This window comes from Pomacea canaliculata, linkage group LG3, assembly GCF_003073045.1.
Source record: "Pomacea canaliculata isolate SZHN2017 linkage group LG3, ASM307304v1, whole genome shotgun sequence".
NCBI lineage: Eukaryota > Metazoa > Mollusca > Gastropoda > Architaenioglossa > Ampullariidae > Pomacea > Pomacea canaliculata.
Genome location: NC_037592.1, coordinates 12873830 through 12893185, shown reverse-complemented (window position 1 = coordinate 12893185; position 19356 = coordinate 12873830). Strand labels below are relative to the sequence as shown.

Genomic DNA, 19356 nt, shown 5'->3' with positions numbered 1-19356 from the left:
TTCAACAATTTACAAGATGATGCAATCTCAAAAATATGGCGTTATCTAGGGTGTCTCGTTATTTCTCTATCCCCGGTCCAGATAATGTGGGCCAATAATTAGCTTAACTACACATGCACTCGTGTAACACACACTCGAAACTTATCTTTCCAAACAAAAAGTCTCTTGTCACGTGAGGCCCTTCTGGTTGATGACGTCCGAGAATCCGTTGATGATGCTCCGTCGGTCGTAGCTGACTCGACAAATGAGACTCTGGCATCACTGTCACCACGTGTCTGTCTCGTCCCTCGGCTGAAACTGCTGTCTCGAGCTTACAGAGCCTAGCAGGACCAACACGTGTCCACCAGCCTCAGCCTCCACTGCGTGCAACCAAACAGCTGATGATGAAGTGTTGTGTGAAGTGTTTCAACGAAAGTAAAACTAGTGAACGCTGGTCAAGCCCTGATCACTGAGTTATCAGCTGTTATCTCTTCTTTGTTATCATCGATGGGAGATACCAACAGGTACTTTTTTGTTTGAACTTAATTGTTACTTCATACTTGGCTGGCGCTGATAACACGCAAAGGGGGAAACAAAAGTAGTAGTTTATGTTTCTGTTCAGACACAAACGCATTATTCACACACACCCACGCCTACACGTGTGCACAAGCATGAACACACACACACACACACACACACACACACACACATTTTTTCTATACTTCTCGCTGTTTGTTTAATACACAACCGCACTCAACACAAACAAGCTTACAAAGGTACTCACACCTTTTCCGACATGCGCGCACGTAAACATATCCACACATCTACATTCTCACGCGCACACACATGCACGCCAGAGCACACACACAATAACACACGCGCTACACACACACACACAAAACACATACGTACGCACCCACACAAACACAAAAGCGAGCAGACATACAATCAGGCAAGTACACAAACTCATATCAAGCCCACCAGCAACATGTGGTCAAAGCGTCTCGACATCAGTCTTTAGAGAAGTTTTGTACCTGCTGCTTTACTGTAAACTGTTTCTGGGGATGAGGCTTAGTACAAACTATCTATACATGTATTTATATACATGACCTCGAGTTCGTGACCTCACTCAAGCTGTCTGTAGCGTCCCACCTTAAGGACGGGTAGGGATGCGAGAGTGTTTAGAGGTGTGGACTTCAAGTAAGGTAACGCGTGTGATAACTAGCTGTCACTGGAAGGTAGATGTCTATCTACGTCAGCCAGGAAATACATACAATGTATACTTTAATGACGATGGTGATGGAGGCTGAGAATTACGTGTACCTTTAGCTTCTGTGGAAATCAAAATGAAGGTGAGAACACTTTCATCTGCCGCAGCCGATACCCTTGTCAATGACCCCTAAACTGCCGCTCCCGAGGATGAAGCAGGACAGCGAGAGAAATGAGAGAGAGAGAGAAAGGGAATCTTGGGGTAAGCCCTTTTATGTTTTCCCTGATTCCGTCATACACACAACTATTGAACAGCTCCCTTTTGTTTAATAGGTCTGCAATGTCGTCTGATACCAAATTAGTTACTTGTAAAGTATAAAAGGTAGGCAAGGAAGAGCTTGAGTAGGTAAGAACCTTCGGCGGATTCTGAACAACTGTAGGACAGGTCTCCACGTCCCTTGTGAAATGATGGCGTTCAAAACATTGACCACTCGCTCATTGACCATCTTCCTAGTCTTCGGTGAGATGAATCAAATTTTGTTGCTTATTAGACTCACAACTCTTCTCTAATTAACTTATCAGAAACACAGTTAATCCAAAGCACCAAAATTACAGGAAATTATTTAGGGAAAAACTAACTATTTTAAAAGGATCCTACTTGGATAAAAGAGAATTTAAACCATTTATTCAACGGAAGGATTCATAGAGACTTATTTCATTTATTGGAGGATAGAATTTTTTTTTAATAAAAGTATGTGACAAATACGTCATTAAGAAAACTTTTCATGACCACAATGAAGCTTCAATTATTTTTGAGCTATGCATGTGGTATATTAATTACAGTGACAAAGAAAGGGAAAGACATAGACATTAATGAAAAGTAACGGAAGCCGCAATGAAAACAAAATTAAAAAAATAGAAATAATTGTAGCAGCTTGTAGACTGTTTAAAAAATTATTTTGCAAAGAAAAAAAAACTACTTTAAAAACAAAATTATGGATTATTTTCCCACCAGTATCTCGAAGGATGTCTTCAAACATATTGTGTTCTACAACCTTGTTTTACTTTGGAAGGCATGCTTGTCTCCCTTGCTTTTACTGAAGAGCTCGTTTTCCTTTTTTGTCACGTGTTTCATTGCTCTTTAAATGACTTATTCCTCTCTGAGTGGTGCATGGGATCGTGATTGCAGGTCTCACAGTGTGGGACACGACGAATGCGAGTCTCTACCCCTTGTACCCGGTGACCACACCACGATCTCTCCAAAGCTTGTTGACTTGCAGATGCTCGTCACTGGAGCCAGAAACGACGCGAACCACATTTTTTCAGTCAATGTGAGTATAACGGCGATGATGGTGGTAGTAGTGTTGTTGTTAATGATGACGACGACGACGAATGATGATGATGACGACGATGATGGTAACCCTTAAAAAGATTTTTACTGACGTCTAGCCTGTAGAGAGTCTGGCATCGTTCGGTCGGTATGTTTGGTCCACAGTTTGTACAACTGGTACCAAAATAGCTTCTGATGCTGTCATGCCTGTGTTAAAATCCGTCAAACTACAGCTTCTTTGTAATTACTTGCGTTGTGTTGATTGTCTGCACAAAGCTTTTTGTTTACAACTGCTGGGTGCCATAAATTGTTTCACTATGTCTGTGTTTTTTTGTCTTAGTGCCAGAAAATGATGGATCCAATCATATGTACAATGCTGGATCCACTGGGAAAAACTCACAGGAAGTGTCTCAATATCCACACTTCGTAGTTAACCAGACCGAAACCTTAGATGTAAGTGACATTTATGTAAATTTGTTATTTTTTATAAAAGTAAGAATCCCATTTAAAACAAATTGAAAATGCTACTGGTCAAGAGCAGAAAGGGAAGATGGTTATAGATTTTTCTAATTTAAATAAAAATTAAAATACAAGAAAATTATATTTTTAAATGATTAGAAAGATTTTCATATTTGCTTGGAAACTTCTTCCTACGATTTCGAATGTATACAACTTAAGTCAATTCAAACATAAATGTAATAAAATTATCTATATGTGATATCGAAAAATTCTAATAATATTAATTTAAAGTACAGTAGATTACTGTGCATTTATAAACCAAGACATAAGCTTTGCTCAATTAGCATTAAGTGTCCAAGATCTCCATTTGGATGTGAACGTACACCCTACGTTCACTAAACAACCTATAAATCTTCTCTTTATTATTAAATGAGTTACAACACAATCCACCATTGGATATTTTGCGGGAATAAGTATAAGAGACGTAAACATATCATTTCAGAACATGCTGGACGACATGAACGAGGTGTGCGTGGGGTTCCAGCATCTGCTGGACAAGTTCTCAGCGGACGTGGCGCAGCAGCCCGGCCTGTCGCATCTGCGTGAAGACCTCGTCCTCTTGCGGGACGTCAGCCTGGGCTCCATCAGGGCCAAGATCATGGACATGGTTCGTATTTTCCGCAAAACAAACACAATTCTCTGTCATACATGTCAGTTCAATGTTACCCAAGTATACCTACTGTCCAAAGACCGTCTCTCCCTTTCTTCTTCTGTCACAGGCGCCGCATATATATATATATGTGCACAAAGAGAGAAGAGAGAGATCTCTGATACTCTAATATACCCGCTGCCTTAAAACTTTTCCCCTCTTTCTCGTTCTCTTTCTCTCACAGACACGATATATATAAATCCACATACAAAGTGAGAAGATATTTCCATCCATTTGAACAATTGTACATCTATTAAAATTTTTTTTGTAGAAACCGGACATGAAGATGGTGGACTCATCGGTTGACATCGACACATCCTCAGACATCAGTAAACGCAACATCAGGAACCTTCTGATCGTCGCGCAGATGACAGCGGAGATGAACAACATGATGTCTGCTCTTGCTTCGAACCTCTGAGAAAATAATCACAGGCTGGAACCGCCTTGTATCTTTAGTCATCTTTGTGTTGGCTAGTGAACATCACTGTGGACACTGACCAGTCAAAGAGACTGATGTAAGGCTTTTTTTTAAGCTCATGGGATGTAACCCATTGCAACTAGTAAGGCATATTGCCTTAAGTTCTATTTCATATTGAATTTTTTTGAACGTATAACAATTTATGCGTTTGTAAATAGTTACTGTGGTATTCACAGTCATGTATAATATATGTGTGCACACATATGTACAACTTTTATCTGTTGAAAAATCAAGCTTTGTTGAAAGAAACTGTGATTAATTTTACATAATTGAGAATGGGATAAAAGAGGAAAAAGATAATAGCGAAGAAAGTGATCTTTAGCGACAGGATCAGTTTCATTTTTAAGGACACGACAAATTTGAGGTATGTTCAGTCTTATTAAGGAATACTATTTCAAAGGAAGAAGGAAAATCAATTTATTGAAAAACAATATTGACATCTGACATTTAAAATGAATAAGACTGTATTTTTTCTTTCTCGCGTGCTTATGCCTCCGTGGTAATATCTATGATTAACTAATCATTAGAGGGTTAGTTGGATTTGGGGTAAAGCCGATATTATTCAGAGCAATCCCGAAAAGGAGCGCTGATGAAATATTTTACTAGGAAAATGACAAAAGGAGACGGACTTCAGAAATGTAGTTTGTTTCCTTTGTCGAGACTTTCACAGTTGAAGACATTTGGATGTCTGGTGTAAAAAAAACATTGTTACTGTGAACGTGGCTTTTGAAAGCTTTTTCTAAAAATATTGTTTGTTTTTGACTTTTCTTACAAGAAAACATTTATCTTGTACGTGGTGTTTGTTAATCAGCTAAATCAAGTTGTGTTGGCTCAAAACAGAATAATGAGCAGAAAATAAACAAAACATAAACATGCAGCATGTTAATTGTATAATCATTAATTAAATGTTACAAGAAAAGAATTGTGTATATTTGTTAAATGATGTGAATAATGTGAATTGCATTTGATCATTTAGACATCGCAAAGAGTTTTCGTTTTATGCCTGTACAATAAACTTAATTTATGAGTCTGAACTTGTTTGCTGTACATTTGGTGAAACGACATGTAGTTTATATGAGTGTGGCATCTATAAATACTTAGATATGCGATCTAACTATATGTATATATAGAGAGAAAAATCAACGTTTAAGTTCATCATAGGTCAGTATTAGGAACGTGTTGCCAGTGTTATACTATTTATATTTAATATTCTCTGTTTCCGGTGTAGTGGTGCCTTTATCTGAAATTACTGTCTTTTTGTCTTATGAGGCTTCCAGCTTTGCTCGGTTAAAATACAGCCTCCCACCCAGTCACCACTTTAGGGCATTTGGTAAAATATTGGATTATAACAAAAAGCAGACATAACACACGCGCACACAGAGACAACAACAGATACAGGTACAGGCACACTGATACATGGACTACAGGCGGCCTGGACGACGTGTGCGAGACGTTTTGTGCAGTAACTAAGATGGCTGCAATGAAGTTCCTTCAGTCAGATGCTCATCGACGTAGCAATGTAACCTGCTGTCTGCTGACTCACCACACCCTAGCTATCTAACCGGTCTAGCCACTTTCTGACCTAGTCACCCTGCTGGCCCAGTCATCTGACAGGCTCATCACAAACACGTTTGTTAACTTCCGTTTCGATGAGGAAACACTTCATCGTCTCGCTCTGCTGCCATGGCCGCTGCGCTTCGAATCTGGGAAAGGTCATTAACTAAAGCCGTAGTTTTTCAGTCATAGATTTCCAATTTATCCTCTCCAAAATTAGTGCAGGAAAAGGAATTTATTCAGGACCCTACCAAAGTCACTGAGCTAGAATCCTATAACTGCAATCGTCTTGCGAGTCACTCCTTGTGTCTCAACAAAGCTAATGACTGCTTGAGTTAAAAAACCAAAAGACATCTTCTCTCTCCATATCAATTTTTGTATCTGTCCATCCGTCCAACCGTTTGCTTGATTCCTATATCTTGAAGCATGACAATTATTTTGCTAGCTGGATAATAATTATGTTAAAATGCAAAGAAGAAAAAATATCTTTATCTGTAGGTTAAAGCTTAAGAAGTTAAATACAGAGTTTACCTGAGAATATTTTTAGAACCATTGTAATTCTAAGACAGAAAGCAGCAAGTATTGGGAGTCGTGAAATAAGAAAGTCTTCAGCAACCGTCAACTGTTATAAACTGCACAATTATTCTAAAAGGTGATCAAATGTCAGAATTAGGAAAAAGCTGGCAATATTGTCAACCTACATTCATGATGGTGTATAATCTGTTTCCTGATTCCTTTATTTGAGGATATTGTGTCTTTGTTATCGTGTGACAGTTTCAATGTCACTCTATTGAAACAGCCTCTCAGTCATTGTTTGTGGAACTCCCTCGCTTGGACAGAAGCGGAAACGAACAAGTCAACCTCAAAAGCACTAACAAAGAAATTGCATTAAACACAAATTTTTTTGAATAACAAACGTACAAAATAAATTAAAAAATCTATCAGCACAGAAAAAAATTAGCTAAAAAGAAAATTATAAAACATAAAATACACACAGACAACAAATATTGATACAGAGATAATACCTTGCGCATAATTATACTGAGTTTCACCCTAGGAGCCTAAATAAAACTTTGTCTGGTTACGAAGAGAAAAAGATGGTGGTAAAATGTCACTCAGTCTTCTTAAAAAACAAATTGCACCATGGGGGGAAAGGTTGAGGTAATGAAGACTAGCCGATGTCCTAAGGACTCATGGAAGAAGGTAGAAGTGGCGCCACCATCACATCTCCTACCTGTGTTCTCTGTTCTGCCCTTCTGCTCTGAACCTTCTAAAAGGCTCTTACTAATACCGTAGTTTTCCAAACCATAACTGAGCACATAGTTCTTAATTGCACTTCTCCGGAATTACTGCAGAATTGAGGGAATTTTCTCAGATCCTACTAGTCATTGCCACGCACCAAACAGACCCAGATGCTAGTCTTGTGTCTAACGAGATGGGACAACTACATCATCATCATCATATCAACAACAACAGCAGCAACAATGAAAACAATAAAAATAACAACAGCAGCAAAACAACAAAAAGCAACAACAACAATAACAACAAAAGTGGAACTGGTTAATAACAAGAATGAATGACAGACACAAAGAGAGCATAATAGACGAAAGAGAACAACTTCAAGTAGTACGATTCGTCATTGTAATCCATCAATACCTCGACAGGTTCGAGAAAACAACACAGAGGATTAAAGAATATTGTTTCACAGGATGGATATAAAATTTCTTCAAGTATGCGGGAAGGTCAGTAACAGTGTCGACGGAAGTGATTGCCTGTCGATGATATCAAAACTCACAGTTGTTCGTAAAAAAGGATGAGGTCGGTGAGCACTTCCGCCAGTCACGACCCCAAGTACAGTCACACACACTGAGGTTCATGTTACTCACGCTCCATTGGTTTCACAGACTGTCAGTCGCACTGACGGCCATTGTACACGTACACAGCGACTATCAACGGGATACAGAAGGAACAGGATGCGATAAAGACTACGTGGTCACACTACAGCTCATCGGATAGAACATTCTAGAAATAGAAACCAATCACCATGGTTAATGAATTGTCAGGTGAAAACTGGATGTTCAGGTAAAACCAGCACACTTTATATCATAGTCATAAGTTGTGAAATGTTTGCTTTAGTAACTGTTGATAAAAGTACATCCTTGAGTTGTCATCACCTGTATTTTAGAAACTCCAGAATTCCAGACCCAATCATGTATAAAAGGCAGAGTTTGACAGCATCAAGAACAGACTTCAACATGAATCTTGAGCTAAGTGTAGACATACCACTGGAAACATGGAGGTTTTGAGATCAGTAATGTTTGCTTACTGACTTTCTCTCTGATTATGAGTGAGGTTTATTTTGCTGCTTTTTTAACGTATTTTCTCAGAGAAGAAACATGTTTTAGATACTTTTATGTTTCTTTAACTGAAGTAGCAAAATATTTTTAATTAATACCAACGGGGGGATGTATAACTACAGAAACAAAAATCTTGTAGATGTACAATTTAATAACTTTACAGAAGCAGGAAAGACTGCTATCAAAAAGTAAGAAAAAAGATGACCAGACAGATGAAATTAGGATTGATGCTTATTGTTATTGAATTCATCGAGAACAATATGGGTAGAGCAGACGACTGGATTACAAATAGTTGTTTACCAGCAAAGAACAGAAAACAACAAAGATGTGAACACAATACAAATTTAAAACCTTGCACATTAAAGAGAAAAATATTATATTAAAATTGTTATAACAGTTTAGTAAAAGATTGATGTGTGACCTTCACTAGTAGCAAATATAATTTTAAAGGAATTCAAAAATTATAAATTTTAACTGCTTAAAGAACTGCTGACTGTGGTAGACATTGAACTACTACTTGATAGTAACACTTTCGTGTCGAATTTTAGTTTTGCACAAATCATAAAACGCAAAATGATGTAGAAAAACAAAATAGTGTAAGAAAAGTTTTTTTTTCGTCTCATTTTTATTTTACTTGTCTATTTAAGGTATCACAGCATTGCCAGTTGACCAATCCCAAATCTCGACTCAGAATATTTCACGTTTAAACGATTTGCTGAAGCAAGCAAGAACGGATGCTAATCGTACTTTCTGGGACAATGTAAGTGTATGAAGATGTCTGTAAATGTAAGTGTAGTAAAGTGAGAGCAGTGTGCTAGATGGATTTAATAAAGATGTTGTAGTTGAGAAATGAACGACTGTTTAAAATATCTGATGTTCACGTGACTGATGATATAAATATATGTATATGTGTGTTTGGTAAGCAAATAGGTACACAATAGGGAAAACAATATTCTACCTCATTAAGTGTTAAGTAAACACCGTTCATTCGTGAGTATAAACAGTGCAAAACTGATTTTTACTCAAGTAAAATAATCTTTGCGATTATCTAATCCTTATTTACTCTCTTCTCTGTCATCGTTCATGCAGTGCTTGAGTATAACAAACATCTGCGTCGTGAATCCATTGGCGTTCGACCCTCCAAGCTTCCAAGTAGGAAACCAAAGCACAGGGGTAAGAGCCATTTATGTTCTCTGGAAAAATTAAAAGCAAATAAATAAAAAAATAAATAAACAAACAAACAAAAACCCAAACAAAACAAAAGCTATGACAGTATATAAATGGATCTGTGAAATCATAAAATTGTGCTTGTGTGCTAGTGTCCTTAGTAAACTGATTTGTTGATTCTGTGTGTGTGGAGAAAGGTAGAAAAAGAAATTAATCTCACGATCATAATTTTTTAAAATTCTTTTCCTCAGGAAATGCTTCAGGAAATGTTCAACGTTTGCAACAACTTCACACAGCTGTTGGACAAGTTCCTAAGTGACATCACACAGCAGTCCGTGTATCCAAAGCTCGCTGATGGTCTGAAGAAACTGATGAGCATCAGTCTGAGCTCAGTAGAAGTCTTTCTCCAGCAACTGGTTGGTATTTTCAGCCTCCACTCCCATCGATTAAACGCTCTTGCTATAAACAATTTAGATAAGCTTTATAAAATCAAACGCGTATTTTTTTTTCGAAAATTATTTAGAAAAACAAGTAGAATAATTCTGAGGTAATTGCTCATCAGAGATTTGTGACATCTACACATACGTGAAACGGTTTTGCTTTTTCGTTCTTTTACAGAAACCTAACTTGCAGAAAGGGAGCACGACTGTCGACATCGACAGGTCTACGGACTCCACTCGACGAAACTCAAGAAACCTGCAGATTGCTGCACGAATGGCGACAGAGATGGACAAAATGAGCAAAGCTTTCCCTTACTTTTGATAACATGGAAACGACAATTTTACTCACAGGATACGTTGATAGGACAAACGTTGACATCACCGACCAGCCCTATAGGTGGGCCGAGTGTCTGTGCTATTTTCCTAGCTCATGGGATGTAACCCATTACAAAGAGTAAGGCATATTGCCTTATTTAGAGTCTTATATATTTAGCTGACTTGCTTTTGTTATGTTATTGTTGTAGTTTGACTAACATCACTGATGTAATGAATTTATTATGTAGGTGTTCTGTTTTGAGAAGAGAGCTGAGGTGTTTGTATTACATATAATTAAACAGCTGAGGGGAGATGAGCTCGTTAGAAGGGTGGGGAGAAGAAATTTGTGTAATTTGTGCACTGATGTGATACTGAAATTTGTGGTGGATGAGGAAAACAACGGCATTGAGGAATGCAAAAAGTTTCTATGTAGATCTTCCATCTGAAGATATTTTATTAATCTGACTTGAAAGTGCATGGTTACAATGACATTATATTTCGAATTTTTTATAAAGTTAAATAAAAATAATTTTAATTTTGCTTGTCAACATTGTTTTGGAAATTTGTGTTATATTACTATTTCATAACCGTGTTTGCATCCTAGTATATATACATGTATATCTTAGATAATGACGAGTTCACATTATAGATATATTAATTTCATCGACAATCTACACCTGAACTTATTTGGTTAAACTTGACTGTTACAGTTTAACTAGATTTTCTCTCCTGATCACCACTCTAAAATATAATGTCGCTAAGTAACCCCGTTACAAGGCTAAGTAGGTATATAAAGACCTATTCGGAAGAAATGTAGGAGGCTTTTGTTTAGAGTGTTACGAATGATAAACAGGTTTCTTTCTTTGTAAGCATCGTGTAATATTAGGTCATGACGATAGACCAGGGGTCTGAAAAGCGGTTTTGGTGTCAGAGACCACCTCAAGAAATAATCTTGTAGTTTGTTTTTGACTTTTGTTTATTTTTTTCTTTTTGTGTAGGTACAGTTTAAACAACAAATACTCTGACCGCATCAACAAAAGATTCAACCGCAAAAACTGATTGAACAGACCGTTTGAAGTCAAGAAATGTTGCATATCATATGAAGCGAGCACATACTTACATACACATATGTCAAACACTTATATACATACTTGTATGACAATTTAAATCATCTACAATCAGTTGCACTGAAGCATAAACTAGATTGCTAGATTTACAGGTTTCCTTTATCGTCCACTGTAAATCTTTTGAGGAAAGACTAAGAAATATTTCGCTGTAAAAGACAGAATGTTACAAATGATGATAGTCGTCATCAGAAACTGTTGCTGAATGTGAGTTTTTATTTCCGCCCTGCCGATCAAATCTGTGGTGCTCCTTGCCCTGCAGATGACTGTAGGTGTCGTCAGTAGCCAAAGTGGAATATATGCCTCCTCCACCATCACCATGACGACCAAGCTGCTTGTTGTCACTGTCGTGTGTGTGGTTGTAGATGTCAGCAGCCAACGTTGAGGAGCCGGTACCTCCAGCTGCACCTCGTGGTTTTCCTCTAGGAGCATCTTGCACACAATCGTAGTGGTCTGGGTCGGATCCCGCTGTGGAAATATTTTCAATGTCACGACATTTAAAACAAGAAGTAAGCAAAAGATATACCCAAGTTTGATACTTGATTTATTCTCTCTCTCTCTCTCACACACACAAACAAACAAACGCAAACAGACATCACCCCAAGAACAATACAGCGTGCACACACATACACCCATCTTCATATTTATTGTCAGCTGTGTTTACCAAAAATCTGTGATAGCTGGATGGAAATAAAATGAGACGCATAAATGCAGCAAAAAGAATTTTCTAAGAGTAATAATGCAAGTCTTCACCTGCAACAGAAGGGATGACGTGTCCACGAGCAGTGTTGACAGGAAGGAGACAAGGGTTAACTGTAGGCAGCCTGTCACATTGACTGGAAAATCAAAGCAGTTACATGTATGGTGTTGTAAATATTTGCTAGTTAATCACAATCGGCAAAGTTCCTACTTTTAAGATAACTTCGTGATAAAAGACATCAATAGAAATCCATATCAAACGCATTTAACTCAGACAAGAAGCGATAATTAAAGTCGAAAAATGATAATTAATCTATAACACATCCTTACGAGTTTCGCGTCTTCTTTGTTTTTCTTCTGATGAGTACGGCGGCAATGACAACAGAAATAAGAACAGCGATAACAGCGCCTGCCACTGCTGCTGCTACTGTTGTCGGATCACTGGTGGAGTTTGCTGACTGTGTATCAGAGGTGGTAGGGGTGTCTTGAATTACACTCTCGATGGCATCACCTGGCTGCCTCTCATTCTGTATAGAAGTATTGTCTGCAGAAAAAAATATACTTTTAGGCTGTTTGATTATACTGCCGCTACTACATGATCAGCAAGAATAATTTAAGTAATCATGCAAACTGTTAAAGAGAGTGGAGTTCTCGGTTATTAAAAATTTTTCTTAGGTCTACCACCTTTCGTGGATGGACTAAATCGTTTCTAGCAGATTGCAACTTCTGTTCTTTTTCTCTCTCTATATATATGCGTGTGTTTATGAACGGTTACATTACCATTTTTTTTCTTTTTTGTCTTCGAAGATCATACAGTAAGAAAACAAAATAAAAGTAGAGAAATATTGAGAAAAAGCTTTCAAAATTCTCCTGCTGGTAGTGGAAATCATACAATGATCAGTTGAATTAATGACTACAGTAAGATTATTGTCGTTATTAACTGTGTTGTCGTGATCATAATGTACATACCTGACACTGGATAGATGGAAACATGTCACAGCTGACTACAATGACAATTACAGTAACTATTCTTTGTGAAGAAGAGTGATAGAACATATGAGATTTACTTTTTATATAGCCATTGTACTAAAGAGGGTAGGCCACTTCTTAAACAAGAAAACCATACAATATCAATATGCGTTAGATACACATAAGTCATAAGATAGTAATTGTAAAGTGGACATATGTTTATATTAGCGTATCTAAGGTCCAAACCAGATCACATCTTGTGACAACATGTAAACGTTTGGTGAGAGGGTAATTCCTTCCACGATCAGCCTGCATTCATTTAACCCCAGGGATCTGTTCTGTTCCATGTTTCTATGTTTTAAATCAGATTGCAGCTGCACTAAGCTGACCAAGAAGTCTAATACCCTGTCGACTCTTAAAGTAAATTTTACTTTTGCTCAAGTAACAAGGACTTTTGTCTGCAGCATGCATTTATTTTTGGGATTATTTCATTGTAAACAACAGTCGCAAGGAAGTATAGTAGTTTTGGTATTTTTCGAGGAGATAGGGTACTTTCAAAATTATTCATGACCAAACCCACATTGTTTATTCTAGCAAATATGTTATACATGACAACAATGTAAAAGTTTGGTCTAATAAAGCCATTCGTTTAACAATTTGTGGTTAGTTTAACAGGTCCTTAAGGTAATTGAATAAATCTTGTTACAGCAGTTCCAAGACAGTAAAAGAAACTCTACATCAATCTCAATAAAAAGGTCTTTATTAAAGGTACTTACTGCTGATAAGTGCAGTGGTGATAGACTGCGAAAGTGTCGTGGCAGATATGGTGTTGACTGTCAACAATCCCTGTGTGAGGCTTGTCGATAGAGAAGTAAAATCCATCGTCATCGATGTAGTTGTGGTGGTCATCAAAATATCACTTGTATGATAACCATTTCCATTATCACTGATCATTGCTTCGGTGACAACAGGTGTAGGTGTAGTGCTCTTTCTTTCGATTTCACTTGGTATGTTCGTTTGATGGAAGGAAACGTCTAAGATAAGTATATTTTGATCCCCGTCCCACCTATCCGCCTTCTTCTCGCCTTCAATAATGATCTGTACAGTAATAGTAACACGAAAGTATATAAATATGTACAAATATCCGACAACCATCAATGTACTAGTGTCTGAAAATATTTACAAGTAACCAAAGAATGCTAAAACTCCCCAACATTATGTTCAATGTATTAAATGCATGTTATGTTTAAGGAATCGGTCTTTTGAAATAAAATATCTTTCACGTCATGCTGATCGTTATCTATACCAAAAATATTTAAACGTCTCACTCTAAGAAGATTTTGTCGAAGGTAAATATCTCTAAAACATTACCGTAGACTCAAAATTAATTTCGATTTAGTAGAAAGAGGAGCTTCACCTGGAAGGGTAGTTGAGGCAAAGTGAAGTTAAGCTCTTCAGTTAAAACGTCCAGCTTGTTATCAGTCTGCCATAACAGTGTCCAACCTTGGTCCGTCATCAAATGCACATACAGTGTGTACATGTTTGGGTTTGGAATTTCATAGCGGAGCTTCATTGTGTAGTGGACGTCCTCAATACCACAAAGCTGTGGTGACATCAGGTGCTGTCTTTTCTCATTATTCTTCATTTCCACAAAGCAGCACTTTCTGTTATGTGTGTCTAAACACAAAATAATCCCCCAACCAACGAAAAGTATGACATTTTACTACATATATATATAAAATTATTAACAAAAGGGAAAGTTTGTTCTTTTAAAGCTACACAATGATCATTAAATGCATCATCCATATCTTGATGGCTTCCCTACCCAATTGGTGGTAAGAAAGTTGGGTGTTAGAGACCCCAACTGTTGTCGTAGTATTTATATAAGGCGGAGGCCCAGCTACTCTCTGACACTGGCTGCCCCTTACAAGCCACCAAAGTGTAAAGGGAGCGCCTATAGAACATGTTTATAATTCTCGACAACACAAAGAGAAACTTGATGAGAGGACTACACCACTAATAGACCAAACTTAGGATAATGACTAGATCGGAAACGTCTGCTTGTGTCTCACATCCGTCAGCCATGACTATACTGATGTCTCTAGCCGATACAAAAGTCTTTACCATAAAGACACTGTCTCCAACACCAAACCCTTGCTCTTGCTTCAGAACACCACCTAAGTAGATGTCTACACACAAATATGCCTTGCCCACAAGACCATCTACATGACAGATGGTTAGACTTGCTTGTACTTACCACACAGGTCTACCTTCCAGTTGTAGTTGTTCGTCCAACCGCAGAAGTCTGTCTTGAAACCACAGCTTCCTGTTTTGATAGAGTGGAGTAATACAAAAGAAGGGATTAACCATAATTTTGTTGTAAACCATTGTCATAGTCTAAATAGAAAAATCACTTAGACTACATGGCTTCCATAGTTTTATTTTAAATTATTTCCTACTATCTGTGCATCATGTTCCTCATAGCAGTTTTTAGAGATGTAGTCTCTTAGTTTCTCTTCCTATCATGTACATTGTGACATCCGCGTTCATTTACAAATACATTATTGTTAAATTACAGGAGACCACGCGAGTTTAGTCAAAGTCCTTTAGTAGTCTGTTTCAATTTTATGGTTTACTTTACACACAGAAATACAAAAATAATCTACGTTGTTAATATTATTCAAGAATTTCTCTTGTAGTGTGTTTAAATACTGTACTCATTGTAAATATGATGAGCTAGAAATTGTGTCAATAGGGAGGAATAGGGATGGTTCAAATACTGTTAATATTCCTCACCTTTGCCTTTACTGTCAAGCCACCGAAAACTTTCACAAGTGCTGAAAATAAATTGATACCATATTCCTCAAGATTCTAAAGCTCTTTTCGCTCTCCCTCTGTCTCATCTCGATAAATATAATTATATAAATTGTTAAATGTTAAATGCTTACTTGTATTTGTGATCAAGAGGAGTTTTGTGTTCGTGTACATCTTTCTTATATTGTTCTTTTTTAAAGGCATTGACATCGCACAAAGAACATTGAAAATGGATAATTCGACGAAATGAGCTGTGTTGGAACCAACTCAAAAGGAAGAAAGAAAGAAAGAGTTAAAAGAACAAATACACATAATTATACCTAGTGCATGATGGCACAACCAAACACAAATGTATATAACTGTTATAGAACGAAAAATTTAAGAAACAAAACAGGTTTCCATTACCTTGCTGTTGTATAACACAACACCATCTCAGTGAAGACAAGAAGCAAAAAGACTATCTTCATGATGTTTGTTCTTGAAAACAAAAGCAGTCACGATCTAATCAAACGTGGATATAAGTTCACTGCAATTCTTTGTTTACAGAGACTAAGTAGCGGCTGTTACCACAACAAGATAATGATTCAAAGAATTTGAGAAACACTTGATGTTGCAGCTAAAATATTCCTTCCTGGGAGCCTCTACACGTTCTGCTATTGTCCTTGTTCTCTACAGCGATAACACTCTATGGAGATGAAGCAAACAATGATAAGACCAGAAATAAACACTTAAATAGTTAGCTTTTTTTCATTGAACCACAATTTCAGAGTTTGACTCACGGTAAACAGGCGACTGTGTAGACTTGCAGTAGATACCAAGTGTGTTGTATGTTGTATGTTGTCTCTGCTCCGTGGAAGAAACCAGGAAGATGTTTACAGTTGACACTGTGAGTGTTTGTCGAGTTTATAATGTGTTTGCTCTCTGTAATATGACTGAACGGACACTTGTGGGGAGCAGGAAGGTCGACTGTCAACAGAATCCTGAACTGATTTTAGAAAAGTTTCTAAGAAAATAAAGCACAAAGTGTTTCATGTCAATATAGCCAATGATCAGCACTTGACCAGTCTCTCCAAGCTTCATTTGATCAGGTCATTGATATAGAAGTTATCACTGATAGGGAAAGGGGTGTTAAATATTAGTAGTTTCTTATCAAAAAAAAAAAAAAGACACTTACATGCTGGATATGACATTAGTGTTTATAAACAGCATGTATGTATCCAGTAGCGATCATGAAGTATATCCCTCATCATTTGGACTTTGATGACAAAGTTGTGTCTTTATCGAGCTTAATATCGTTTTAAGAGAAAGACAACTTTTTAATAAACTTGTTAGTGTTGATGTCAAGAGAAAGTCCAGGATCAGGACACACAGTTACCTTGATAGTTCCAGCGCTGTAAACGGCGATGTTGCTGGTGAGTCTTCATGTGCGGACTTGTCGGTATAAAAATTTATCAGAACATATTTGTAAAAGGCTGAAAACAAAGCTTTGTTTTGATGTATATTAGATGGCTTTTCTATCTTTCATTTTGTTTCTTTCTTGTTGTCTCCCTCTATTACACACGCATGCGAACACGCGACTTTGCACGGTTTGAGTGGAAGACACGAGACGAAGGAAGCGAGTAGTAGACCTGTAAGTAGATAATGTTGACAAACTGCAATACAGAACGGATATTGTCAACACACTGTGCCCAGCCCTGAAGTTTTATCTGATGAAACATTTCGCACTCGCTTTCATTGCCAGGTAAGTCATCAAGCTGGAGGAGGGCAAGCCATGACGTGGAGCTTACTGATGAGGGGGGGGGGATTTGGTGTTTTACGCCGTGTCAGCAACTAAGGCTATATTACGGCAAGCAGCCAGCCCTGTAAACAGATGCCACGTGCAGAGAAAGAACAGCGTGCCCGAGACGAGAAATGAACTCTGGGCAGCCAACCTTTACTGTATTGGTGACAGGCGCTAACAGCGCTAACCGTTGCGCCACCGGACCGCTAACTTACTGATGACCTCGGTCGTCAAAACAACTTGAGTGAAAAGTAACAACCAAATATTTATTTTTATATTGTGTTAATGGTCAATCATCACTGGCCTGTATGTGTATTAGAATGTATAAGCACATTCAGGAGCTTTAAACTTCTAAAGGTCTACTGTCCCGCGTGCCTGGACTAAATCGTTTTAGCAGATTACGGCTTCTCTGTTCTATACATATATATGTGAGTGTTTATGAACGTTTCCTTACTAGTCTTTTGATTGCGAAGATAATACAGTAAAAGAATTACAAAAAGTGAGAGAATTACTAAGAACAAACTTTCAACTTTATTGTGTGGCCAGTGTTAATCCTACAATCATCAATAGAATTAACGACTGCAGTGAGATGCATGTTATAGTAATTAACTATGTTGTCGTGATCATAATGTATATACCTAACCCTGAAAAGATGGAAAGATGTCCCAGCTGACTATAATGACAATTACAGTAACAATCATTTTTGAAGGAGAGTGGTAGCACAAGTAAAATTTGCTTTTTATGTAGCCATTGTCCTAAAGGTGGTAGGCCACTTCTTAAACAAGAAAATCATACTATATCAATATGAATTAGATACATATAAGTCATAAGATAGTAAATGTAAAATGGACATATGTTTATATTAGCGTATCTAAGGTCCAAACAAAATAACATCTTGTGACAGCATGTGAACATTTCGTGACAGGGTAATTCCTTCCATGATCAGCAATCATTTAACCCAAGGGATTAGACTCTTCTGTTCCATGTTTCTATTTTTTAAATCAGAATGCAGCTGTACTAAGCTGACAAGAAAGTCTCATATCCTGTTGACTCTTAGAGTAACTTTTACTTTTGCTAAGGTAACAAGGACTTTTGTCTGTAACATGCATTTTGGCGCTGCCCAAAATCTTGCTTAATTTTGGGAAATTATTTCATTGTAAACAAGAGTCACAAGTGAAGTACAGTAGTTGTGGTATTTTTGGGGGAAGGTAGGGGAAGAGGTAAGGTACTTTCAAAATTATTCATAACCAGACACATTGTTTATTCTAGCAAATATGTTCTACATGACAACAATGTAAACGTTTGGTCGAATATAGTCATATGTTTAACAATTTGTGGTTAGTTTAAAAGGTCCTTAAGGTAATTGAATAAATCTTGTTATAGCCGTTCCAAGACATGGCAAAAGAAAATCCACATTAATATAAATAAAAAAAGTCTTTATTAAAGGATACTTACTGCTGATAGACTGCGAAAGTGTCGTGGCAGTATGGTGTTGAGTGTCAATGATCCCTGTGTGATGTTTGTCGATAGAGAAGTAAAATCCATCGTCATTGATGTAGTTGTCGTTGTCATCAAAATATCACTTGTACGATAACTATTTCCATTATCGCTGATCATTATTTTGGTGACAACAGGTGTAGGAGGAGTGTTCTTTCTTTTGATTACACTTGGTATGTTGATTTGATTGAACGAAAGGTCTAAGATAAGTATATTTTGATCCCCGTCCCACCTGTCCTCCTTCTTTTCGCCTTCAATCATAATCTGAACAGAAATAGTAACACGAAAGTCTATAAATATGTACAAATATCAGACAACTATCAACGTACTAGTGTTTGAAACATTTTTAAAGTTACTAAATATTCTAAAGAAAACTTCCTCTAAAATTATGTTAAATGTATTAAGTACATGTTATGTTCAATGAATCGGTTTTTCAAAATAAAATATCTTTCCCGATCTTTAAATGTGGGCATTGT

General features: G+C 37.2%; 1 protein-coding gene across 14 annotated transcripts in view; it reads right to left on the bottom strand.

Annotated features, from left to right (window-relative positions):
* Window positions 1-10954: 10954 nt before the first annotated feature.
* Window positions 10955-19356, bottom strand: part of LOC112559049 — a 33506-nt gene continuing 25104 nt past the window's right edge. For 7 of the 14 annotated variants that reach the window (XM_025229906.1, XM_025229900.1, XM_025229901.1 and 4 more), the window contains 5 exons: window positions 14207-14466; window positions 13566-13887; window positions 12151-12364; window positions 11875-11957; window positions 10955-11589 (listed from right to left, as the gene is read on the bottom strand). In XM_025229906.1, the coding sequence (XP_025085691.1) occupies window positions 11288-11589; window positions 11875-11957; window positions 12151-12364; window positions 13566-13887; window positions 14207-14466 (1181 nt within the window). In that variant the 3' untranslated portion in view covers window positions 10955-11287. Of the gene's footprint in view, window positions 11590-11874; window positions 11958-12150; window positions 12365-13565; window positions 13888-14206; window positions 14467-15046; window positions 15116-15585; window positions 15627-16008; window positions 19145-19356 lie in introns of all 14 variants that reach the window. The other 7 variants (XM_025229908.1, XM_025229911.1, XM_025229907.1 and 4 more) reach the window with 5 other exon arrangements.